Consider the following 27,440-nt stretch of genomic DNA (forward strand, 5'->3'; position numbering starts at 1 on the left):
CTCCTTTGCCTGCCTCAATCCTTAGAGCAATTCCAGGTGGCTGGGGAGAGGCGTGTTTCCCACGCAGACACAGCGGCTGGAGGAGCCGGGGAGAAGGCGTGGAGTGCAGCTACCAGAACAGCCCAGCCTGGGGATGTACGGCCTGTCATAGCACCGTACAGGGTACGCCATATAGGTAGGCTGCTGACAGCAACTGTGCACTATAGACTATAGAAACGCCATGTACTGCGCTCATGACTGACCCCCTATAGCTGCGCAGCTGTAGCGAACTGCAGCTACCTGCATTATCTCTGTTACTTCTCTAGAGAACTGCACTGTGCTCATCGCCAAACCTTCCCTCTGTATCTATGTGTATGGGGGAGTGCGAGATCACGTTCTAACTTCTGTCTGTGGCCCTGACGGAGAGAATCTTCTAAACTTCCTGTTTTGGTCCCACCAAAAACTATGGGTGGCTAGGAAGTGGAAGCCACTGACCACAGCTGTGCACTTCACTCTGGGCATTTAGAGGACTACTGTAGGGGGAAAAAAGAGTTGAACTTACCCGTGGCTTGTAATGGTCCCCCGCAGACGTCCTGTGCCCGCGCAGCCACTCACCGATGCTCCGGTCCCCGCCTTTGGTTCACTTCTGGAATTTGCGACTTTAACTACGGCGACCATACGTCCTGCTTTACCCGGGACAGGTCCCGGATTCGGGGTCCCCTGTCCCAGGCTGCATGAGGTTTCAGGAGACGTCCCGCTTTTAGCCGCGGGACGTCCCGGCCTCGGGACTCTGGCCACTGTCCATTGCATGAACTGGCCGCGGTGTCCAATAAACACCGCGCCAGTTCATAGCCTGCAGCCCCGCACCAAACTGTATAGTCTTCCGGCAGGCAGAGCAGGGCTACGGGAAGATGACGTCCGAAGCCCTGTATTGGAGACTATTTGGTCTCTAGTACAGGGCTTCGGACGACATCTTCCCGTAGCCCTGCTATTCTATTCAGCGCGGGACATTGGAGGAGCAATATCGTCTGGGGAGCTGCACGCCAGAGGCTGGCCAGGTGAGGGGACTTCTGTCAGGTGAGTAAATTCCTTTTTTTTGTAGGTGAAATGTTGCCCACTGCGTTATTTTCTGCTGAAATTTTGCTTACATTGGGCTCTATTCATAAAAATTTTGTGGCGAAAAAACTCCTGGAGGGAAAATACCGCAGCGGTATATTAGACTTCTGTGTGGTCATTCAAAAAAATGTTGGCAGCTGCGATGCAAGTGCGGAGATCTCCCACTGAAGGCTGGCGGTAAGCTGTCGGAAGGCATGCGGAAACACTTACGCGGGCAGAGTCCCTCCATGCACTGCTCTCTCTGGCAGGTCTGTCCCATTCACTTGTATGTAATCCGCAAACTTCGAGGAAGCGGTATTTCCCGTCCACGTACCGCTTCCTCTAATCTTTATGAATGGCCATTTTGGTACTTTTTTCTAGATAAATCTAGAAAAACACAGCAGAAGGCGGAAATTTCTCGCTCTGCTGGGGAATTGTAGATTTTCATGCGGGAACAGCTTTTATGAATGCCCACTTTGCTAAAGTGTCGGGAAAGTCCGCTGTTTTGAGCGGAAAACTTGCGGTAACAGTTTTATAAATAGAGCCCATTGCGTTATTCTCTGCTGAAATGTTGCCCACATTGCGTTATTTTCTGCTGAAATGTTGCCCACATTGCGTTATTTTCTGCTGAAATGTTGCCCACATTGCGTTATTTTCTGCTGAAATGTTGCCCACATTGCGTTATTTTCTGCTGAAATGTTGCCCACATTGCGTTATTTTCTGCTGAAATGTTGCCCACAATGCGTTATTTTCTGCTGAAATGCTGCCCACTGCGTTATTTTCTGCTGAAATGCTGCCCACATTGCTTTTGTTTTCTGCTGAAATGCTGCCCACATTGCTTTTGTTTTCTGCTGAAATGCTGCCCACATTGCTTTTGTTTTCTGCTGAAATGCTGCCCACATTGCTTTTGTTTTCTGCTGAAATGCTGCCCACATTGCTTTTGTTTTCTGCTGAAATGCTGCCCACATTACTTTTGTTTTCTGCTGAAATGTTGCCCACGTTGTGTTTTTCTGGTGTCTGGGGTAACTGTTGGTGCATTTATTATTTAAAGCGGACCCAAACCAAATTTTTTTTTAACCACTTCACCACTGAGGGGGTTTACCCCCTGACCACCAGAGCAATTTTCACCTTTCAGCGCTCCTTCCATTCATTCGTCTATAACTTTATCATTACTTGTCACAATTAAACGATCTATATCTTGTTTTTTCCACCACCAATTAGACTTTCTTTAGGTGGGACATTATGCCAAGAATTATTTTATTCTAAATGTGTTTTAATGGGAAAATAGGAAAAATGTGGGGAAAAAATTAATTATTTTTCAGTTTTCGGCCATTATAGTTTTTAAATAATGCATGCTACTGTAATTAAAACCCATGAAATGCATTTGCCCTTTTGTCCCGGTTATAAAACTATTTAAATTATGTCCCTATCACAATGTTTGGCGCCAGTATTTTATTTAGAAATAAAGGTGCATTTTTTTCAGTTTTGCGTCCATCCCTAATTACAAGCCCATAGTTTATAAAGTAACAGTGTTGTACCCTCCTGACATAAATATTTAAAAAGTTCAGTCCCTAAGGTAACTATTTATGTATTTTTTTTTTTATTGTACATTTTTTAATTTTTTTTTTTTATTACAAAAAAAAAAAAAAAAATTTGGGAGTGTGGGAGGTAATGAGTTAATTTTTTGTGTAAAAGTAATTTATTTGTATGTGAAAAATGTGTAGGGTGTAGTTTTACTATTTGGCCACAAGATGGCCACAGTAACTTTTTGCTTTAATGCGACCTCCAAGCGTCCTTCCGGAAGCTTTGTAAGAAGTACTTGGAGGCTGGGTAAGTTTGTATCGTTTCACAATGATCGCGCTGCCCATCGGAGAGCAGCGGATCATTGCGGGGCTAAGATCAACGAACGGGAATGGATTTTCCCGTTCATTGATCTCCGGGCGAGCGGGCGGCGGCGTGTTTACTAGCGGCGGGCGGCGTGTTTACGAGCGGGAGCGCGGGCAGCGGCGGGAGTGCGCAAAGTACGGATTTCTCTGTCCCTGGGGGTTAAAGAATGGAAAAAGGGATGGAGAAATCCGTACGGGCAGGGGTAAAGTGGTTAATTCAAAATATTTAGTTGCACCACTCTGACACATACAAAGATAAATAAACACTCCTTCAAGCCTATGAGCATTTGAGTGCATGCTTTTCACCCTTCTCTTTTTATAACTATGGTTATACAAGGTGCAGCCATTAGCAATTCCTCCTTTGCCAGACACCATCTACTCCACCAGTTTGCCAGATTCTGTCCCGGCAATATGAAAGGAAGGGAGGGGTTGCTCCAATAAATGAAAAATATTTTATATTTGTCATCATGCAGCTGAAAAAAGGCTGCTATTTATTATAATTTAGAAAATAGATTTTATTTCTGAAATCTTGTATTTTTAATTTGGGTCCACTTTAATGGTCATAGTTGGCTATATTTGCTGCTTTGGGGTTACGGTTATGCTCCGCTCCTACAATGTCATGGCCACACCTATTTTTCCGCCCCCGGTCCCCTCTACGGCCATTTTGCTGCGAATAAATGATTTCATATTTAATTTTTTGTCCAAAAGCGGGGCAATTTTCCCTCAAGCTTTTAGACCCTAAAAAACATACTGCTAGAAAGATCTGCAGCAGCCCTGCACATTCCACACCTCCAATGGATCCAGTTCAGGATTACCACTCTGAGCTGTGGATTTCCCACCCGAGCCTGACTCTGGGTTACCGCAAAGGAGGTTAAAGCTGGAAAACCACTGCGCCTGCACGGCCGCGTCCTAGCTCCCACTGATGTCACCGGGAGCGTACCGCACAGACCGTACTGGGCCTGCACAGTACACTCCCATTAACGTCAGCGGGAGCTAGGATGCGGACACGCAGGCGCAGGGGTTTTCTGACTTTAAAGTTGCAGATTAAGGAAGTGAACCGGAGGCGGGGACTGGACGTCTGCGGGGGACCATTAGAAGCCCCAGGTAAGTTCAACTTTTTTTTTTTTTTTTTTTCCTCCCTACAGTACTCCTTTAATTCCTGTAGAATCAGCTTGCACTCTACTATGAACAACAACAAGGGAAAGGTATCCCCAAAAGTAGGACTGCACCACTATTTCAATAAAAGGAGCTAGTATGGTTAAGGTGACCCAGCAGGAAACTTCATTCATAGGGAACAGTTCACCAATTGCAGCACCCTCTACAACTTGAAGTGTTCTAATTGGCTGAATTTTGTGGGCATATTATTGCTACAACGTATATGAAACCTAATGGGGGTCATACACGGTACTATAAAAATGTTCGTTTTTTTTTTTTCCCATTTATTTTTTTTTTTTTAATCAAGAAAAACGAATGATTATCCCATTTATTCATTTATTCAATAAAAATCCGATCTGACATGTTGGAAAAATCTTTATATTCAATCTAACGCAATAATCAAGCTAAATTATCTAATTGAAAAAATTGTGCTTTGGGCACCAAAAGAGTTTGTAAGGGTGCTGTCCACCCAATCATGTCAGCGGAATTTCCCTATGAGGTTTCCCCACTGAATCACTTTAACCCTACTAGTGCCCAATACTATATATGTAGTTTATTAGATTCGTTTATTTTTCCTGTAGTAATGTATGATTGTGAGAGTTACACCATAAGGAATGCTGGGAGCCAAACATATTTGTATTGTTGTGCTGAAGACTTTTGACAGTCCCTTGGCCTGCAAGAAGATCCAGTCAGTCAATCCTTAAAGAAATTAACTCTGACTGTTCATTGGAGGGAGCAATGATGAAGCTGAAATAGGCTCTAGTCTACTTTAGGGGACCCAGCAGGAAACCTCATAGGGAAATTCAGCTAATGTGATTGGGTGGATAGCACCCTCATACCCTGAACTGCTAGGTTTCCAATAGGTTGTGATAAACCACACTATGCCCACACTATTTGGCCAATCACAATGCTTTGTGCTGTAATGGCCCGTACTCACGGGCTGCAAAACTCGCCTGTCGCCAGCACACGTGAGCGTGTGGGCGACAGGCCGGCGACAGCTTCTCGCCAGGTCCCTCCGCGTACACATGCGGAAGAGGGACCAGCGGCAAGGCGGAAGCTGTCGCTGACGTTCCTCCTCCCCCCGCCGGAAGCTCACCGGAAGGTCTGTGAACCTCAATGGAGGTTGCTGTCGCTAGTCCGCGTACTCACGCGGACTAGCGACAGTTGCGGCGGGGGGGCAGCGGCGACTGTCGCCATGCGATTGAAAGTTTCAATCGCATGGCGACATAGCGACGGGCGACAGTTCGGGGGCGCGCGCGCGTGCGACGGCCCATACTCACGGGCGACCTGTCGCCGCAACACGCGCGCGCCGCGTGTTGAGGCGACAAAAGTCCCTCGTGAGTATGGGCCATAAGAGCAGTGTTCTCCCCAGAATTTTCTTCCAGCCAGGTGGGGACGCGGTGAGAGAATGCAGGGCCTGCGATTCTCCTTGCAACATAGAAGGTAAGCCAATGACAACCGGGTGCTCACCAAAACTAGCCGGGTGGAGCACTCGGCAAAAAGAGCCTGGGGAGAACACTGAAGAGGATGCTGTGATTGGAGAACTGTTCCCTATGAGGTTTCCTGCTGGGTCCTCTAAAGTAGAGTAGCACCCTAAATAGAGACTGAACAGAAGTTTATTAGAAATATGCAGAATAACAAGTAAATAAGTCTATGTAAAAACAATAAAAAAAGTAGACACAGTATATACATTATTAAAATGGTGGTACGGTCTTACTTTTGGGGATTCCTTTACCTTGTTGGTCTTTGAACACTCACTCACTCACTCACTCACTCACTCACTCACTCACTCACTCACTCACACTCTCTCTCTCTCTCTCTCTCTCTCTTTTGCAATGCCCCTGGTGCTGAAGGAAAATAAACGCAAAGGAGCTAGTCTACTTGTGAAGGAAGAAGGGGGGTGAAAAATTGGGATGGGGTGGAGCATAGCGGCGCTAAATAGTGTTGACGTGTTAGAATAATTCAGATTTGGAACTTGTGTATGAATTCTTCCGATCAGAACCTGAACCTTTGTACAAGTGCACCATGGCAGTGGGTGTTAACTCACTCTTGTCGCAGCCTCTAAGCAATGCCCTCCATGTCATGTGCCAGCTCTCCAATACTTCCTCCTTCGCAGCCAAGAGGAGGAAATTTTGGAGAGCTGTAATGTGACATTGAGCACAGCGGCCAGAGGTGGCGACACTGGTAAATTAACACCCACTGCTGCTGGGCACATATACAAAAATTCAGGTTCTGATTGGAATAATTCGGACCCACGTTCCGAATTTGAAGGACTCAAACACGTCAACACTAGTAGTAAGGGTTACAGTACTTGCTGTTGGTTAACATGAATATAGTTATAGGATGGACATCGATATCAGTTTTTTGTTTTGTTTGGTGTATACCTGTCTACATATTTTTATACTTCAACAAGTCGTAAGCTAAAGGATGCGTCCAGGGAAAATAACAAAACAAAAATCCACTTACCTGGTGCTTCCTCCAGCCCCTGGCAGCCGTCCTGTGTCCTCGCCGCAGCTCCGGTGGCTCCCGATCTTCTCCGCTGCAGAAGCCAACCTCCCCAGCTTGGCTTCCGGGTCGGCTTCTTCTGCGACACACCGCTGATGTCATCAGCACTGCGCAGGCGCAGAACTACTGCGCAGTACAGTCCTGATGATGTCAGCAGTGGAGCGCAGAAGAAGCCGACCTAGCGAGGAAGCCCAAGGTAAGTCGATTTTTTTTTTTCCCCCTGGACGTATCCCTTAAAGAGACTCTGTAACATCAAAAACATCCCCTGGGGGGTACTCGCCTTGGGATCCTCGGTCCCACGGGGGTCTCGCTGCAGCCCTCCGAACAGCCGGCGACAGACCCGACTGTCCAATTCAATATTTACCTTTGCTGGCTCCAGCGGGGGCGCTGTGGCTGCTTTCGTCTCCGAACTACACGGAAATACCCGATCTCAGTCGGGTCCTCTCTACTGCGCAGGCGCCGGAAACTTGCGCCTGCGCAGTAGAGCAGACCCGACGGCGATCGGGTATTTCCGCCTACTTCGGAGCCGTCAGAGCGCCTGCGCAGGAGCCGGGAAGGTAAATAATGACGCCATCTTGTACGGAGGGCCGCAGCAAGACCCCTGAGGGACGGAGGACGGCGTGGGAAGCCTCATTAGGATCCTGAGGCTTCCCCCACCCGAGGTGAGTACCCCCCAGGGGACGTTTTGACGTTACAGATTCTCTTTAAAGAACAGCTAAAGTGAGAGTGATATGGAGGCTGCCATATTTATTTCCTTTTACACTGATCTATTCTGCTGCAGTAATGACTAAAGCTGGTAATACTTGAGATTTTTTAGGAGATTTACTGTCCGATCGATATTCCAATCAGTTTTCCGATCGATTTCCATTCACTTCTATGAGAAATCGATCAGAAAAACGATCGAAAATCAGATCGGACCTGTCAGAAATTATCTATTCTATCGAACCATCTATCTGCCAAAAAATCTCATGGTGTATTCCCAGCATTACACCAGAAATGAGCATGCAGCTAATCTTGTCAGATCTGGCAATAATGTCAGATACACCTGGTCTGCTGCATGCTTGTTCAGGGTCTAATACCTAGTACACACCATTACATTTTCTGTCAGATGGGTTAAATAGATAATTTTCGATAGGTTCTATCTGATTTCCGATAGTTTTCCTGATTGATTTTGTATAGAAGTGATCAGAAAAATGATCGTAAATCAGATTGGACCTTTTGGAAATTATCTATTCGACCCATCTATCTGATGGGAAATTGCATGGTGTATACCAGGCATAAGGTTATAAGTATAGGAGGTAGAGTTAGGTACTCACTACTATGGCCGCAGTCATACATGGAGGGGGAGCACGAGTGCAAACAATATTTAACATTAATTTTCAGAGATGGGCTGAAACGCTGCATTCCCTCGGCAGAACTATTAATTAATACCCCCAAAATCCCCAGGGCAAAATTCGGGGCTCCTTCTGGGTAGAGGCAGAGCTTTGTGCAGTAGCTCTGCCTCTGCTGGTGTCAATCTCCGCCTCCTCCCGCCCCTCTGTCTTCTTACAAGAAAAAGGTGGAGACTAATGCAAGCAGAGGAAGAGCTACAGCGCAAAGCTTTGCGTCCCCTGGGCAGCAAATTCCACGACCTGGAAAGTCGTGGAAATTTGCCCTGGGATTTTGGGGGTATTAATTGATCGTTCTGCCGCGGGAATGGAGCGTTTCAGCTATGGTCTTATTGCTGAAGAGGACTTCCCAGTAAAAAGAGGTATTTTTTTTTTTAGGCTTCAGACTCTCTTGAGGCAGGGAAAACACTTGCCTTTCAGTTTTCCGCGCGCGTTTTTCTGCATACTTTTTCTGCACACCAAGTGTGTTTCTATGCAGGAAAACGCGTGGGTTTTTTCATAGCAGCTGATGTAGTTGATAGAGAAAACTGACAAAATGTGCAGAATCAGGATGCAGAATGTCAGGTTTTTTTCTGCATGCGAATAACATATTAAGTGTGGACTAGCCCATTAACATTAGTTCTCATGAGTAACATTAGTAACATGAGTTCTCAGTTTTTCTGTGCAGAAAACGTGCACGAAAACAGTCAAGTGTGCTCCCTGCCTCAGAGTCTCTTTAAGGCAGGTAACACACTATCTGCAATTGTGCACACTTCGCTAAGGATGGTTGCACAGGCTATTGTAGTTAATAGCCTCACTTGGGAAACGCATGTCCTGGCCGTTCATTTGAAATTTTCCATGTATTTTTAAATCACACAGCATTCCACTTTTTCCAGCACTTTTTTGGAGCTTTCCATATGTTTAGGGAAAAAAGTCCTAAAAAGCCCACGCTCTGAGGAGTGGTTATGATGTTTTAATCCATTGCAGTAAAATACAACATTTGGGGACCTCTAGGACCCCATTGTCGAGGCAGTAAATGGGCAGATGGTATAATGAAGGTTGGCCAGTGCAGTACAGTTTTGATGGGCGTAGACACGGTCAGTACTCTGCACCTCTGGGGTAGTTAACCTGACCACAAATACATTTAGTGTGTCTTGGCTTTTTCTGCAGTGGTTTAAAAACTTTTTTTATAACCACTGCTTGGAGTGCTGACTTTTTTTGGACTTTAGTCTTGCAATTTCCTGTTTCCGACAAAGAAGCAGGAGCATGATTCATTAATTGCTACTGCAGTTTCATTATGTTTGCAGACTTGTTCAGGTAATATTTTGGTTTTAATTAATTTTTACTGGTGTCATTTTGCAGACTTGGTGTCAGTTTGAGCTCAGGGTTTTTTGTTATTACATAGAAGAAAGCAGCATGGCATAAATCAAAAATATATATATGAGCGGCAGTATCTTACCTCTTCCAGCGACGAGCGCAGACCTCTTATCTCCGGTGCTGCTCCTCTAGTTATGATTGCTTCATCAGCAGATGTCATCACTAGGGGGAGCCGTGCAGGAGAGAGGTGGTCTGTGCTTGCCGCTGGAATTGCTGGATGAGGTGAGACACTACCACTAATTGTTTTTACACAGGAGGAGCAGAGTATGCGTGGGGGACCCTATTGTTTTACACAGGGGGAGTGGAGTAGACGTGGGGGACCCTATTGTTTTTACACCGGGGGGAGCGGAGTAGGCGTGGAGGTCCCTATCGTTTTACACAGGGGGAGCGGAGTAGGCGTGGGGGACCCTATTGTTTTTACACCGGGGGGGAGCGGAGTAGGCGTGGAGGGCCCTATCGTTTTACACAGGGGGAGCGGAGTAGGCGTGGGGGACCCTATTGTTTTTACACTGGGGGGAGCGGAGTAGGCGTGGAGGGCCCTATCGTTTTACACAGGGGGAGCGGAGTAGGCGTGGAGGGCCCTATCGTTTTACACCAGGGGGAGCGGAGTAGGTGTGGAGGACCCTATTGTTTTTACACAGGGGGAGCGGAGTAGGCGTGCGGGACCCTATTGTTTTTACACAGGGGTAGTGGAATAGGCGTGGGGGACCCTATTTTACACAGGGGGTGCGGAGAAGGCAGGGGGGACCCTATTGTTTTACACAGGGCGAGCGGAGTAGGCTTGGGGGACCCTATTGGTTTACACGGGGAGTGGAGTAGGCGTGGGGGACCCTATTGGTTTACACAGGGGCAGCGGAGTAGGCGTGGGGGACCCTATTGTTTTTACACAGGGGCAGCGGAGTAGGCGTGGGGGACCCTATTGTTTTTACACAGGGGGAGCGGAGTAGGCGTGGGGGACCCTATTGTTTTTACACCGGGGGGAGCGGAGTAGGCGTGGAGGGCCCTATCGGTTTACACAGGGGGAGCGGAGTAGGCGTGGGGGACCCTATTGTTTTTACACCGGGGGAGCGGAGTAGGCGTGGAGGGCCCTATTGTTTTTAGACAGGGGGAGTGGAGTAGGCGTGGTGACCCTATTGTTTTTACACGGGGGTAGCGGAATAGGCGTGGGGGACCCTATTGTTTTTACACAGGGGGAGCGGAGTAGGCGTGCTGGACCCTATTGTTTTTACACAGGGGAGCGGAGTAGGCGTGGGGGACCCTATTTTACACAGGGGGTGCGGAGAAGGCAGGGGGACCCTATTGTTTTACACAGGGCGAGCGGAGTAGGCGTGGGGGACCCTATTGGTTTACACAAGGGCAGCGGAGTAGGCGTGGGAGACCCTATTGTTTTTACACAGGGGAGCGGAGTAGGCGTGGGGGACCCTATTGTTTTTACACAGGGGGAGCGGAGTAGGCGTGGGGGACCCTATTGTTTTTACACAGGGGGAGCGGAGTAGGCGTGGGGGACCCTATTGTTTTTACACAGGGGGAGCGGAGTAGGCGTGGGGGACCCTATTGTTTTTACACAGGGGGAGCGGAGTAGGCGTGGGGGACCCGAGGACCACACAGGTATACAGAGAGTCCCTGATGTCACAGCGGTTCGTGTCGGCATATGATTGTAAGTCAGGTACTCCCTGTCTGTGGAATATAAGACACAGGGACTTTCTCTCCCCATTTTTTTTTGGGGGGGGGGGGAGAAAAAGTGTGTCTTATATTCAGAACAATATGGTATATAGTCTTGTCAATCACCTGTCTGTATGTTTTTGGGATGTGAGAGGAAACCCACACAGACATGAGAGCATACAAACTCCGTGGAGATGGTGCCCTGGCTGGGATTTGAACAAGGGACCCAGCACTGGTCACCATACGCTTTAAAATCTTCTGTAAAATGTAATTCTATAAAAATGCAGTTATTGCTTAAAGTTAGGCCCCGTTTACACTTAATCAGTTGGTACGCGGTTTTTTTCTTTATAGCAGTGCAGTATGAAAAATCTTTCAGTTAAAACGCATATAGTGTGAACTGTGCCATAGGAAAACATTGGCATTACTTTGAAAATCAGTTGTCCTTTCAGTTATAACTGAGAGCAACTGATAAAATGTAAACGGGGCCTAAGGTGGCCACACACCATACAATTTTCATGCAATCTAACTGTACAATTTTTATACAATCTTACCAACATCGATGTAGTATAACAGGACTTGGTGATTGATTGTACAGCCAGATTGCATGAAAATTGTATGGTGTGTGTGTGGCCACCTTAAACCAGAGCTGAACAAATGTAAACAATCAATACTTACCCGGGGCTTCCTCCAGCCCCATAAGCACGTGAGTCTCTTACCGTTCAGTCGCGATCAGCCCCGTTAACAGGCTCAGTCGTGGCCGCCTGCGCATGGGTTACACTCTAAGAATAAATTAGGACACCCTCCCATTTATTCCCATTTAGAATGGCTCAAATAACACACAGGTATATTTAGATACACATAATTAGAACAATGTTAGGCCTGGGGCACACCAGAGGAGTTTTTCTGAGCGTTTTGAGTTTTTAAATCTGCTGCTAATGTTATCCTATGTGTCTGTGCACACTGGAGCAATGAGGTTTTGTAAAAAACCCCATAGCATTACATTGTGAAGAGCTTTTAGAGGTTTCAAAAGCTCTTCCCAATGTAATGCTATGGTTTTTTTTTTCACAAAACCTCATTGCTCCAGTGTGCACAGACACATAGGATAACATTAGCAGCAGATTTAGAAACTCAAAACGCTCAGAAAAACTCCTCTGGTGTGCCCCAGGCCTTAGGGCCCGTTCAGACTACAAAGTGCGGACCGCAACGCGTACGAACGCACGCCATCCGCGTTCGTATGCGTTGCGTGGCTGATCCCATCACTGAAAAGTGAATGGGACAGCCGCGCGTTTTTGTAAAATCTGCGTGCAGCATGCGTTCCCGGACCGCACTCTATGCAATGTCTGATGTCCTGCGTGTCGGCCCCCCGCACGCGTTTCCAAAACGCATATGGAAACGCGTGCAGTGTGAACGGGCCCTCTCTCAGCATGTTGATAGAGGTTTGCCCTTCACTCTGGAAAGCATGAAGCTGACAGCAGAGGTGCCTCGTATGTATATACCAGGCTTAACTCTTCATGGCTAGCATTACAACCAATCAGCAGATTATCACTGAAACTCTATAGAAGCTGCAGTGCTGCCCACAAAGCGGTGGAAGTCAGGTGATCTGTGTTCCCAGGGACTGGCTGCTTCCTTCTTGCAGCTCCCCTCTACTTCATGTTTAGCTCAAAATGGTAAAAGTCCTGACAACTCTCTGCACATGAAAATTGCATTGCAAAAGAAAGTGAATCTATGTGGTGCAGTAAGCTGGGTACATTCAATATATTTATTTACAATAAAATGTACAGACATGCAATACGCAGAAACTGTCCCAAGACTACAATACATACACTACATGATGGAGGTTCTTCATAATTATGGGGGGGGAACTAAAAAAAAAACCAATCTTTTTGAACTTTCTCCTCAGCGCAGCATGCTTCATAATGGTTGATACTCCCACTAAGCAAAGAACCACGGTATTGATGAATGCCACATTCTTTCACTCTTTTTGTTGGCTTTTAGTCAGCAGAGGTTTATGAATGAGGTTCCAGAAGATTCACTGCTATTTAAATTGTTAACATATAGAATGAGTTGTAAATGTGTAATTTTTTTTATGTAACTATTATGTTTGATAAAATCGAGATTTATTATTTTTCATTAGGACTGTGGGAAATATAGAAAATAGTTTTTGTTACATACGTTGAGAATCATAAGGGTTGGTTCACGCTGGCATGCACTTAGTGGAAGTAAATGGACCAGATCCTATGTTAGGGCCAGCTCACGCTAGAGTGGATGCAAAACGGAAGCGCATCTGCTAGGCGTTCCCATCCGTTTTGCATCCACTTGCACCAACTGATACCGTTCACTCCATGTTCGCTTCTATCACTTTTCCTACGATCACGTCTGCCAATACACACTGCCGCTCACCTGTCCTGCTGGTGCTCGGTCCGTCTATACTCAGCCCAGAAGCCAGCAGGAGCTTGGGGCTTTTTCATAAACTGCATTAGGCCAATTCTTCCTAGCAATACAGAGAATTTTCATTGGTCCACCATGAACCAATGAGAATTCTCCCTATAGCTGAGGATTCCCATTGGTTTTGGTTCAGCCCAATGGAGATCTCCATACTTCTGCTGAGCTGCATAGGAGGGGCTGAGCAGCGGCAGTCAGCGACGGGACACGCAAATTTGATGTCATGGCACTTGAAACAGGCAAAGTGGAGGCATACTTCAATGAATGTGTCATTGAGCAAAAACAATAAAACAGTTAAAACTTAAAAGTAGATTTAAACATAAAATAAAACTGTGGAATATCTTATGGCCCCGTTCACACTGCACGCGTTTCCAGCCACGTTTTGGAAACGCGTGCAGGTGGCCGACATGCACGACATCAGACATTGCATAGAGTGCAATGTCTGATGTTCACACTGCATGCGTTCCGGACCTGTGCGGTCCGGAAACGCATGCTGCACGCATTTTTTGTAAAAACGCGTGGCTGTCCCATTTACTTTTCAGTGATGGGATCAGCCATGCAACGCACACAAACGCAGATGTGCGTTCGCATTCGTTGCGTTCCGCATGCGTGGCCATCCGCGTTTGTGATGTGAATGGGGCCTAAGTCATTTTTAGGAGAAGTAAGATGGATACAATCGTTTATTTTCGCCTGGGGTGTCCTTTAAAGCGGTATCGTCGCCATAAAAATCAAATTTCAACAGCAACTGGTCTGAGTGAATTAAGTGATAAAGATGCTAATCCTGCATTCAAAACTTTCAAAACTTTTTCTGCTGTTATGATTTGGAGTTATCACATACTTAAGGAACACTGGCCCTTTAGCAGTTGTGCCAAAAAATTGCATGCTGGGGGTTCTTTTTATCTATAATCTATTCCTCCTCTTCCCTTTATTTCCCTGCCAGCTTCTTATCTGAAACCTAATCCCCTACTCACTTGTGTTTACAAGCAAGGCTGAGGTGACTCAGCGATTGGAGGAGACAAGAAAAAAAGTAAAGGGCAGAAATGACATCATGAGTTAGCCTTAACTGTGGGCAAAAGACATGGCCCCCACCAGGAACAGAATTCTCGTAGTTTACTATATAACATTCACTGAAATCAAAACGTGGACAGTATAATACATGTGTTATGTAAGTAGATCAAGTATTTATCTACTTATATATGTGTTTTGTTTTTTTCCCTGGCATAGTATGGCTGATCCTACTGCTTTAACCTCCTTGCCGGTTTTCCCGACCTGAGCTCGGGGTAGAAAAAACAAGCTATTAGCGGTGATCCTGAGCTCAGGTCGGGGTATGCATTGCAGAGCTTTACTTGAAGTTGTGGAGTCCCGCGCGCGATCTCGCTGCGCAGCGGGACTCCAGCCTTTCTCCCTGGCAGTGTGGGGTCTTTCCCTGGCCGCCGGGATCCCCCATGTCCCCGCTATTCTTCCGGGGACCCGGCAGCCAGTTGGAGCAGCGCAGCCGTGGTGGCAGCAGAGCAGTGGTGGCAGCGTGACGTCATCGGGGGCGGGGCTAATATTGAAAACGAACTTCTCTATATTAGAGAAATATAGAGAAGTTCGTTTATATGTATATTAGCGCCATCTTGTGGGCAAAGAGAAAACTGCAGCACAGGAGCCCAGGAAGGTACATTTTTTTTTTTTTATTTTGCTGCAGATCTCCCTGCCAGAATGATTTTTTTTTTTCAGGTTTTAGGGTCTGAAAGAGTGAAAAAAAATTGCACCGCTTTTAGACCCTAAAATCTGGAAAGAATCAGACCGCCAAGGAGGTTAAAGTTGTTGGGTTTTTTTTGTCACCTCAGGTTCACTTTAATATGCATTTATATCCCTGGCTGGTAGTATCTTCAAAAAGGGAACAGATTGCAGGCCACATACTGATCTTCCTGCATGCCTCCCTTAACTATTTGACATTCCTGGACGTGAAACTCTCGTCCAGGAAGCCATGTGCGCTCCTGCGCGTTCCCGCGGCCGATCGCGCGCGTGCACATGCGCTCCCGGCCCGCGGTTTGTTAGCCAGCGAATCAGTGAATCGGGCAACGGTGCCCGATCACTGATTCCTCTCCCCCGCAGAAAAAGCGACAGCTTCTCTCGGAAGCCTAGCTTTTTCTGCTTCCTATTTCCCCTACGTCGCTCTAAGTGTACGTGTTACGCTTAGAGTGACGTCACTGTAACAAACTCATGGCTGCCATCTTGTGGCCAGAAAGTAAACTACAGATAAATGTTAAATAAAAATAAAAATACACATATTTACTAAAAAAAATACAATTTAAATCCCACCCTCCCAAAAATACCCACATAAAATGTTTAATTGAAAAAAAAAACAAAAAAACATTACAATTAAAAAAAAAAAAAAAAACACAAACTTACCTAAGGGTCTAAACTTTTTAAATATCTATGTAAAGATGAAATATTTCATTTTTTTTTTTTATTATAAGCTTGTAAATAGTGATGAATGCAAAACGGAAAAAATGCACTTTTATTTCCAAATAAAATATTGTCGCCATACATTATGATAGGGACATAATTTAAACGGTGTAATAACCGGGACAAATGGGCATATACAATTATAACTATAATTGCCGAAAAGTGAGAAATAATGATTTTTTTGCCTTTTTTTTCTTATTCTTCCTTTTAAAATGCATTTACAGTAAAGTGGCTATTAGTAAAATGTACCCCCCAAAGAAAGCCTAATTGGTGGCGGAAAAAACAAGATATAGATCAGTTAATTGTGATAAGTAGTAATAAAGTTATAGGCTAATGAATGGGAGGTGAACATTGCTCGGATGCATAAAGTGAAAAACGACTGAATGCGAACTGGTTAAAGAGAACCAGAGATGAACGATTCACACAAATAAACATATCAATCGATAGCTTGTAAAGAATAAATGCTCTACCTGATAATTTCGCCACTCTGGTGTGCCTTTTTGAGTGTTTTTTTAATCCATTATTGCTCCAGGAAAAATCCAATATGGCCGCCGGCTCATATCCCTTCTGCTTCCAGGTTATGAGATGTTCTGGATGTGCTCTCTAAGGCTCTATGAAAGGATAGTCAAGCAGGGCTGCTACTGCAGGCTTTCTTCTGTGTGCTTTCAACTTTATTATTCTGGTATGCTGTGTGGCTGTCTGTAGGAAGTGTCTCTCGTAGAAATGAACCTGCATACAGTAGATAATGATGACTGGCTGCACAGTCACACAGATCACACAGCCACACTTGTTTGTTTCAGAGCTTCTCTCAGCAGGAGCAGCCCCTCCCATGTCATCAGCTCTGAGTATGCAAAGCAGGAAGGCTGAGCCAGGAGGGGGCAGGCTTGGGCTTGAAAAGACTCCACAGAAGATTGACTCAGCTATAATGATTCCAGGTCAAACCTAGACTGAATGCTCAGTCAGGGATTCTTATCACAGCTGGTAACAGACAGATTAAGCAGAGAAGAATGAAACTAAAAGCAGGGTAGGTGTTTACTGTCATGTTTCCACTGATAAATGTAATAAAATACATGAGGGTGCTTCTTCTCTGGTCCTCTTTAAAGACAGCCGCTAGGCATTTTTGAAGGAGGGTCTCTGTAAGCATAAATGCAAAAGGGGTGGCCGGAAATTGCCAATAGTACAGTAGTAAATTTACTCTTATGTAGTGCTAATTTGATAGGAAAATATTGTTAAATGATAACAATACTTTTTTACAGCTAAACTTATCCCTATTCTCACACAGAACCTTCCCTGTACTGACGCCTAACCTTAAATGCTTAAACACCCCCCGCTCCATCTCTTTTATTATACTAGCATGTATATACTAAAGGGGGAGGGGGGAGAAGACCACCGTGGAAATTCCTACAATTTAGCTTTAAAGGGACACTTAATCCAGAAAAAAAAGTTTTACTCACCTGGGGCTTCTACCAGCCCCCTGTAGCAGTCCTGTGCCCTCGCAGCCACTCACTAATCCTCTGGTCCTCCACTGCCAGCTAGTTTCGTCTTTGCCGACAGGCCCGGCCAGGCGTAGCTTTCTCCGCATTCCCGACTGTAATTAGCACTATTGCGGACCGCAACGCATACAAAGATACGCGTTGCCGCATTACCTACACATAGATATGCGGCAACACGTATTTTTGTACGCATTGCGGTCCGCAATAGCGCTAATTACAGTCGGGAATGCGGAGAAAGCTACGCATGGCCAGTCCTGTCGGGCCTGTTGGCAAAAACGAAACTAGCTGGCAGCGGGGGGGGGCAGAGGATTAGTGAGTGGCTGCGAGGGCACAGGACTGCTACAGGGGGCTGGTAGAAGCCTCCAGGCTTTTCTGTCCCTTTAACTCCTAGGCTTATGTAAATGATACCTGTGCACTGTCAACAAATATCACTTGTTAAAAGAAAGTTGAATATCTTCATGGCCGCTGAAGGTGGAGTCCTGCTGTAGCAGCTAATCCAGGTTTACCTTTCAGCCACTGAAATTGGAACATTAATTCTAACTTTACCAGTGCACTCATAAATAAGCCCACTATTTACTTTAATCTGTCATTCTTTAACATTAGATTTACTTTAATCTGTCATGCTTAACCTCCCTGGCGGTTTAATTATTTTGCCAGGGAGGCTGCAATGTGTTTTTTTTTTGAATAAAAAAAAAAAATATTTCATGCAGCCAACTGAAAGTTGGCTGCATGAAAGCCCACTAGAGGGCGCTCCGGAAGCGTACTTTCGATCGCCTCCGGCAATCGAAAGTAACAAGATAGGCCGCAATGAGCGGCCTATCTTGTTTCGCTTTCCTCGTCGCCATGGCGACGAGCGGAGTGACGTCATGGACGTCAGTCGACGTCCTGACGTCAGAGCCGCCCAATCCAGCCCCTAGCGCCGGCCGGAACTGTTTGTTCCGGCTGCGCTGGGCTCGGGCGGCTGGGGGGACCCTCTTTCGCCGCTGCACGCGGCGGATCGCCGCGGAGCGGCGGCGATCGGGCAGCACACGCGGCTGGCAAAGTGCCGGCTGCGTGTGCTGCTTTTTACAGAATTCAAATCGGCCCAGCAGGGCCTGAGCGGCGACCTCCGGCGGCATACCCCGAGCTCAGCTCGGGATTACCGCCAAGGAGGTTAATGATGCCTTGCTTAACCACCTGTGGACCGAGCGAGTATAAATCTACGGCGGGCAGGGGGCACTGCGGTCCTGACAGGACGTAAACTCTACGTCCCATTGACCGCGCGCCCCAGCCCGTCCGCGTCGCTCGGTCCGCTCTGCCCCCGCTGCAATCAGCTGCCCTGCCGCCTCTATGACGGCAGAGCACTGTGAGCCGGGCAGGAGCAGTTTTCATTGGCTCCTGGCCCTGTCATTCATGTAAGCCGTTCCCATTGGCTTACATGAAGTGACAGGGTCAGGAGCCAATGAAAGCGGCTCCTGACCGGCGCACAGCGCTCTGCCATCATAGCGACGGCAGAGAGAGCAGCCTGCGGCGGGGACCTAGCGGCGTGTACGGCGGGAGCGACGGTAACTTGCGGCGATTCGCCGGGAAGCGGCGGTTTGCTGGACCAGCACCCTCTGGTCCTTAAGGGGGCAGAGGGTGCTGGTCCAGAAAAGGTTAACCTTTTGGGGGCGGCCGCAATGTAAATCCTATTCCACACTTGTGGCTGTCTAAGCCTGATGCGACGTAGGATTTATGCCGCCTGCTGTTTCCGCTCCCGACGCGATCGTGAGCACCCGAGAGGGGAGATTAAGCTGTCATATGACAATTGACATTTCCCCTCAGTATCAGGAGCCATCTCGATTGGCTCCTGATCACTTGGTCGCTACAAACGCCGGTGGATCGTAGTGATCACTGTTAGAGCTGCGCCGGTAAAGGTGGGGAAAAAGAGGATCCACTCACCTTCCTGACTTTCCCATCCACTCTGGCCGGCATCTCCGCTCGCTCTGATGGGTTGGGTCCCGGCTCAATGACGTCATCAAGCCGCGACCCAGAACTTAACGTCAATGTGAGCGAGGATGCTGGCGAGAGCGGAGAGGCCTACAGCTGCTCATCGCTAAAGCGTGGGAGGTGAATAAAAGCTGCAGGCTATACGGGGGACACCTGGCCACACGGGACACCATACCTACCCAGCCATACTGTGGATCCGGCTGCCTGACCACCCCCCCCACACACACACACACACACACCTCCCCCCAAATGCCCCCCCTACATGTAAAATGGGCCTCATCCTTAAGGGGGGATAGGCAGCTAGTCCCCAAAGGGTTAATCACATTTGTTCTAGCTGGATGAGATAAGTGAGGTATCAACCCTGGTTTTGGCAGCATGGGATTCTGCCACCTTGGCATGTATACTTTGGTCTTCAGGAATTGTGATTACACGTTCACTTCTGCTGCACAATCATTGTCTGTAAACTTTGTACTTTCTCAGCAGGAAAGATCAGTAGAGCTCTTAATTGTCGTTGCTTGGGACATATGTACACATCATGATGAAAAGCCACTTCTTTTAAAAGGGATACTATAAATGTTACATATGCATTGCTTTAAATGTTATCTTTAAAAATGTCTGCCTGTTTGTTGTATATTTGACAGATCCAGGTGTAGTCAGTGTTGATTATGTGCTATGGATTTCATTTCACCAGCAATGAGCTTGGAGCTTTGCCAGCCCTCACCAGTTTCTGCATGCATAGTGAGCCAGTAACTAGTCAGACAGGTCTGCACACTAGTGGGGTTAATTGCTGTTCTGGCTAATATAGCTCAAAGGTGGAACTCTGTTGTTTTCATTTAGTTTACTCACCGTATGTAAACAAAATAAATCTGAATATTGTTTCACAACAAAACAGAATACTGTATTAATTTCACTTATATTTTGGCCCAGAGTGAAATGCACTATAAATGACTGCATACTTGTAAAAACTGGCAGAATTATTTTGAAATTAAAGGAAATCCTGAGAATTTCCCTTTGTGGAGATAGACTAGTCATGTTGCAAAGAGGTTCAGAACGGTCACATTCATTCTATCTACTGTTAAGGTATCCATATATCTAGCAATAATGGGCAGATTCGACCAAGAGACAAATTTCTCTCTAATTGAATCTGATTAGAGAAATGACTTAGGAGCTGCTACTGCTGTGTACCCAGCACTAGAGATAATTTCTGAAAATGGCTTCTCCCTGATGTAAATGCAATTCAATTATAATAGTACTGTGGACACTGAGAGGTTTAATACTTTTTGATCTCATTTGTGGGTTAGTCCCTGGCATATTGCATGATTGCTTACAAATTCATTTTCCTATTGTTTCATTTTAGTCTTCTCTAAGGCCTGACTAACAATGCGCCTGAAAAGGGGACCTTCTCACTCCTTCCACCCAGCCACTGCAGTCCATTCCTCTGCGGAAAGTAGTGTCTACACATTCACTAATGGAGCAGCTGATCTGGACAGCTCATCTGAAGAGGAGCTTGATGTTATGGAATTGCGCGCACGGGGTGGTGAGCTGCAGCGTCAGAATGCTTCTCGGGAGAAAGTCAGTGATGTGGTTCTCTTGGAGCGGGCCATCACACAAGAGGACAACCTGAACAAGCTGGCACTTCAGTATGGCTGCAAAGTAAGTAGTTGTCTAAAGCAAACCTGAAGTGAGGAAAGTCACTTCCGGTTTAAGACTTGCCTAAGTAGAGGGAAGGCTCTGGATAGTATAGAGCATTCCCGTTCCTCTGCTTGGCTGATCTTGTAGCCCTGTCCCCGGATGTAATTATTTCACCAAGTAGCTGTTCGGAACTCCTTGGGCAATCTTTAGAACTACTGGGAGATGCGAGTAGTTCCAAAGATTGTCTGAGTAATCCCAAACAGCTATTCGACCAAGTAGGTTGAGTAGCTACAAGAGTGAACGGCACTGCAATGACTATAGTGGGGCAGAGAAACCGGAAGACTCTATATTATCCAAAATCTTCCCTGTATTTGGGAAAGTAACTACTCGAATTCGAAATTCAAATGAAGTTTAATTCACGTGTGACCACAGGCTACACGCTTTCCATGATTCACTACCGCGCTTCCTCCTTCTGGCTTGAAAGAGGAAGCGCGGTAGTGAATCATGGAACGCGGCTATCAGTTCGCCTATGGCACGTAATGGAACGCAGACGATCCTGAAGGCTTCTGGGTAAGTTAACCCCCCCATAGCCTGTGGGCACCCTTGAAGTAATTAAACCTCATTTGCATTCAGAATTCGAGTAGTTCACTGCTCGAAAGCCCATCACTGGTAACAAACCTGAAGAGAGTTTCCTCACTTAATGTTTAGTGTCATGAAACTCAAATTTCATATGATTTAAAACATTAAACAGCATAAAACTAATAGGAAAAACAAAACCTATCAGTTTCCAAATTACTGCACTAATAAGGGTTAGTAATTAAAACCTCAACTTTGCTCAGATTCCTAATTAAAAAGATTGTCTCTGCCATCCAAAATTATCAGATGGTGTTGTGGTGTACTAAGATGAATTAACAATGCAGAAAAGCTTCTGCTGTATCAAGGGGAAGCGGAGATCTTTCTCTGTGTAAATATGCCTTCAAGTGAAAGTATAGTAGTCCTTTACCGTGTTATATTTTTGTTTTTGTTTTTTTGCTGTGTTTAATTTTGAGTTTCATACCACTACAATTGGATCACCCCTGGGTCTTAATCATAGCCCAATGTCCTAAGGGCATGTGGTCTGAAACATGTTGGCCATTTTATCTGTCTAACTAAAGGGTTTTGTTTTCGGGGGGGGAGGCAGCATCACCTTCCACAAGTGTGCGGATTCCATTTGAACTTGTATCTTGCTACCCTGTTTGCCGCACCTTTAGATTGGGTGACTTTCATCAAGAGGGTGGGTAGGTGTATGCAGTACCTATACTCCTCATGCCCTGGTGAACTGTGGGAGGGAAGCTGTAGTAGTTGTTGTTCATATCTCGCTCACATTGAAGTATGTAGGTATTACCTAAGGCACCATGAGTAAATTGGGTAAATGTGTGTACATGCCATGTATCATTGAAGTCCAAAAATTGATCTAAATGATTAATTGTGCTGGAGACTGGGAGGGAAGAGGTGCCCCAGGAAAATGGGATATAGATGATCCAAAATAATAATAATGTAAAGATTTCTTACCTAAGAAAATACATTGCTTCATGTGTCTGAAAGAAACACTTAGAGCACTGTGTGCGCCTCCAGCTCTCATGTGGTTTTTTCCTTGTTTACCTCAAGCAATCTTTTTTCTTCCTTTTGAAGTAAAAAATCTTTATATTATTTTGAATAATCTATATCCCTTTTTTGGGGGGTGCCTCTTCCCTCACAGTTTCCTATAAAAAAATTAAAACATCCCAATCAGTTGGGCAGTTATGTTCTAAATTCCTTGAACTCGCAACAGCTTTTTGTAGAATGTGACCCTCCTGACGCTAAGATCTCAAAAAACCCGAGTGAGAATGGGTGTTCCTCACTGGCCTTCATCCAGTGCAAGTAGTGCAAACCACACTTGTGAGTATCACTCTTCTACATCCTGTTGCTTTATGTGGTATTCCAAAGTACTACACGATACAGGGCTCCTGGTGTCTCTCTTGCCATTTCTGGAAAGGATCTTCGGACTCTCCAGATACCATCCCACAAATGCTGGTTTGCATGTTTTACTATGCAGAACAGTTTGTTGTTGTTTTTTTTCTATTCTTTCCAATTTTCTTTTTCTCTATTCGTTTAGGTTGCTGATATTAAGAGGGTAAACAATTTTCTCACCGAGCAAGACATGTATGCCTTAAAGACGATTAAGATCCCAGTGAAGGTGCATAGCATTCTTACGCAGCACCACGAGGAGTCCAGTGCACAAAACTGCAGATCTGCAGCTTCTTTGGACTTTGTCACGGAGTCACCTGATGATACTTCTGTTACCACTGAAGACAGTCAGGACATAACTCGCTATTTTCGGGAGATAGATGAGAACATTGAGGCAGCAGCACAGAACCAGGAACTACTAAGTGAAACTTTTGACGTGGGCTCTGGCAGCCTTCTCGCGACCCCTGCTGCGCCAAGACGAAAATACTCTTACCTTGGTGCCGACTGGGGTATACAATGGTGGAATGCGGTTTTGATAATGCTTTTAATTGGGATAGTGCTGCCAGTGTTTTATATTATTTATTATGAAAAACTAGGTACAGAAAAATCCACACACTTGGCAAACACGACAGTGAGTCAGCCAAATGTCACAACGTCAACTGCGACCCTGCAGACCACACAGAGACCTCTGGACACCGGTGGATGAGATGTGAGAACACTCCACATCCTTCAGTTTTCATACACGGGGCTACCTTCATCACTTTACAGTCTGCTGCCAGCAGAATGCAAGGAGTTTCCCCTCTCGGAGCAGTGTGTCGGCTGGCCCCAGGTGTCTTGCCAGACTAAGGACTGCACTAACTATATTTTGTGGTTTTCAGGAAAATGACTCAAGTTTCTCTGGTGCAAGTTATACCAACGTGTTTCTATTTATTGTTGCCAAGATATACATTTTTTTTTTAAAAGAATCTACCTTGCAGGTTTTCATTATAAAATGATGGTACAGCAGATATTTATATAAACAATGCCCTACATGTTACCTGTGTTTACACAGCAGCCCTGGCCCATTATAAGCGCTTTGTGCCCTTGTACTATGATGCTGCTTTTCATAGGTTTGTGTTATGCAGAGATGGTTACTCCTTTTGTATCGTGTTTTGTGCCATATGACCGCTCAGTTCTATAACTAGATACGTTGTTCTTACAGCTGGGACAACCATATGAGCGTAATGTTAAATAATATGCCATGGGGCTACTGTATATGTTCCTATTCCTAAAGTGCCTACATTCCATAAACGTGTTAAAGGGAAAATGAACAGATTTTCTGACTGCTCAGCTGTCTAAAAATGTCTCTTGTTTTCATTCAATCTTGCGTGTGCAGAGATAATTTCACAGTTCCACCTTAATCATGTGACGTTCTCAAACCTGTACCGGACACAACCCTGTCACTGGAGTGGATCAGGCAGGTCAGATGTCTTCTTGTTGTCTATATTGGTATCTGTTAGTCAGTAATAAACCAGCACACTAATGCTGGATCTACACCATACATTTTTTTGGCAGATTTACCTGCCAGATCGATCATTTCCAGCATGTCCGATCTGAGAATCGATCGATCGATTTTTTTTTTTTTTATTTTTTTTTTTTTTATTCTTATTTAATTTTTTTTTTTTTTTTTTTTTGCGATTTTCTGACCGATTTCCATAGAAATTAATGAAAATCGCTCAGAAAATTGCAAAAAAAAAAAATCGATTGATTCTCAGATTGGATGTGCTGGAAATAATTGATCTGGCAAGTAAATCTGCCAAAAAATTGTATGGTGTGGATCCAGCATAAGGCATGCCCTGTCTGCAGACATTACGATATCTGCTCAGGGTTCATTCTTAAATCTTGTAAGTACATAGCCAGTTTGTGGTTGAATTTGAAGTTTGATAGAGAAATTTTAGGTGACTTTAGTTGACTTTCATGTCTTGGTGCTGTCTGATGCTACATAATGTATTTATTATCGCTAGTCTCCACCATGATCCCTGTACACCTGCTAGACTGAGCTGCAGGTTCTGTGCTACGTAGAGCGAATGGGGTAAGCTGTAGGATTGCTGCTGCTTCAGGGGAGTACAGTCACGATCAGCGGAAAGCATCAAAATGATTTGGGCCTCGTTCACACTATATGCGTTGCCGTGCACATTTCAGCAATGTGTAGGGTGCAGTCAGCAAGAACATGTGCACAGACTGCCCTGGGCAGCATCACACTGCTGCACACATCGATCGGCAAAGCACAGCACTGACCTATTCACTATAGCGAATGGGATTAGCAACGCACAGTGATGCAGATGGCATGCAATCCCACACATTGTATTCCAATCGCACAGCCATCTGTTTGCCAATGTGTACAACACCTTCCCCTGGACATGGTTAGGGGCTGGACACTGGTACCACACCTTCAGGGACATCAGATTGCCACCCAAAGCCATGTTAAACCATCTTTGTAGATGCTATTGCTTTGTAGACTGTGGAAGCACAGGTCAGGCTGCAGATTGCTCTGCAAGTTTGCTGGTTTTCTTCAAGAGGAAAAACGGTTTGAAGATTCCATATGTTAAATACACCCCAGCTTGTATAAAAGAACAATGGCCACCATTCACCCATTAAAGGTCTCAGGAGCTTATCAGTGATTAGGATATTTTATATTCAGACACAGACCTAATAATGACTAGAGGTGAATGGATCCATTATCATTTATTTGGCAGAATGTCATAGCTTACAGCTCACAGATTAACTGCTAACCATCAGCTGTTTTTCTAAATGCGTGACTGTATGAGATCCGTATGCATGAACTACATTTATACATGCAAGCCAATTGCTATATCACACTTTCCATCAGCTAGCAGGGTTGTGAATTCAAATTTTGTGATGACTGGTGTTGGTGCATCAACATCCTTGCTCTAGATCAGGGCTTTTCAACCCTGTCTTCAAGTACCACCAACAGTGCATTTTTGTGGCAATCCACAGAGGCAGTTAATCAGCTCTGCTGAGACACTAATTACCTCACCTGTTAATGTTTGGGGTTTTCTGCAAAACATGCACTGTTGGTGGTACTTGACAGGGTTGAAAAGCCCTGCTCTAGATCACAGGTGTTGAACTCCAGGCCTGCAGGGCCAGATCCATGCCAGTATTTAGGATGGACTGAGAAATGGAAATGTGTTCTACCTGATGGACCACACCTTTCCTGATTTAGTCTCATCAATTAATTTGAGCTGTGTAAAAAATGTGTGAGGACCTCTAAAGACCGGTTTGACATCCCTGCTATAGATTATTCTATACAAAATAGATGGGAACATTGGCCTCAATTCATAAAGTGCTGTGGGATAACAAAAGCAGGTCGTTAAAATACCCCATCTGGTATTTTAGACTCTTGTGTGCTAATTCATAAAAAGTTTCACAGGTGTGGTAGAAGTTCGGTAATTTACCGACGTCCATTGACAAAAACCTGTTCGGTAACAGCAGAGCAGTGTGGAACTCTGTGTTGTTACATGCTGTTCCGTGCAGTGACGGGATTACAATAGTAAGAGGCATCGCCGACATCCCTTTAGAATGTGCATGTTTTGTTATACCGCCTCTGCTCACTCTGAATCTATTAGTCTTTTTTTATTTAATTGCAACAGCGTAGCTGAATGCCAAGAAGCTTTAAACATGCCATGCTTAGGTGATTTCCTAACTAGTTCCTCCACATTTTCAAATAGGAACCTAAAGGGTTAAACGGACGAAGGGCCGCAGGGGAAACTTGTTTTGTTCCCTTTTCTCTGCTTGCTGCCTGGGGGGTAGAAAAGCTTGTTCCTCCCGAGAAGCCTTGGGGGAGGGGGGGCTGTTTCTGTTGGCTCTCTGCCCCTCTCAGTCATAGCTCTCTCTGCTTCTGTGAGTCACGGCTTTGCACAGTCTCCACACTGTTTACGCCACATCAGAGCTGCCGGTAATGTTTCTGGGCTATATCGCATGTTCTAGTCTTTATGAATTGACATTTACTGACATTTGTTGAGGTATTTACCGCACAAGTTGGTAATTTACCTCACTGCTCGGTAATTTCAGCTTTCCATGTGGTTATAGCCTTTATGAATTGACATTTTTGTTAGTGCTCAGTGAAGTCAGCTGTTTTCTGCATTACCGAATGCAGTAATGCTTCATGACTCGAGGCCTTCGTGTGAAACAAGTTTCAATTACTGGGTAGCACCTAAACAATTGCAAAGACAAGGGGCTCGATCCAATTGACTTTTTCTCTTATGTTTTCTCCTAGCAGATAACTTTTCTGCACTCACTACTGCCAAAAATACTAGTATTTTTTTCCTTGCTTGCTGGTAGCTTAAAAGGCATTTTATTTATAATGTGAAAATATCACCTTGGAGAAAAAGTGAATTGGATCAGGTCCATAGAGGCATGTACGGCAACATATACAG

General features: G+C 45.4%; 2 protein-coding genes across 3 annotated transcripts in view; one reads left to right on the top strand and one right to left on the bottom strand.

Moving 5' to 3' along the window:
* The window catches only part of RNF212 (ring finger protein 212), a 37,265-nt gene extending 36,921 nt beyond the window's left edge, over positions 1-344 (bottom strand). Inside the window, exon 1 of the mRNA XM_068275115.1 lies at positions 280-344. The gene's annotated coding sequence lies outside the window, so the exon portion shown is untranslated. The remainder of the gene's footprint in view (positions 1-279) is intronic.
* Positions 1-24,345, top strand: LYSMD4 (LysM domain containing 4). 2 transcript variants are annotated; one of them, XM_068275107.1, is made up of 3 exons: positions 1-175; positions 20,744-21,039; positions 23,153-24,345. In XM_068275107.1, the coding sequence occupies exons 2-3, from the start codon at positions 20,767-20,769 to the stop codon at positions 23,708-23,710; spliced, it is 831 nt and encodes a 276-aa protein (XP_068131208.1). In that variant the 5' UTR covers positions 1-175; positions 20,744-20,766; the 3' UTR covers positions 23,711-24,345. The 2 variants fall into 2 exon arrangements, with proteins under 2 accessions (XP_068131208.1, XP_068131209.1); XM_068275108.1 differs by having other exon boundaries at positions 1-162.
* Positions 24,346-27,440: the final 3,095 nt, after the last annotated feature.

Source organism: Hyperolius riggenbachi, chromosome 3 (assembly GCF_040937935.1).
Source record: "Hyperolius riggenbachi isolate aHypRig1 chromosome 3, aHypRig1.pri, whole genome shotgun sequence".
NCBI classification, from domain to species: Eukaryota; Metazoa; Chordata; class Amphibia; order Anura; family Hyperoliidae; genus Hyperolius; species Hyperolius riggenbachi.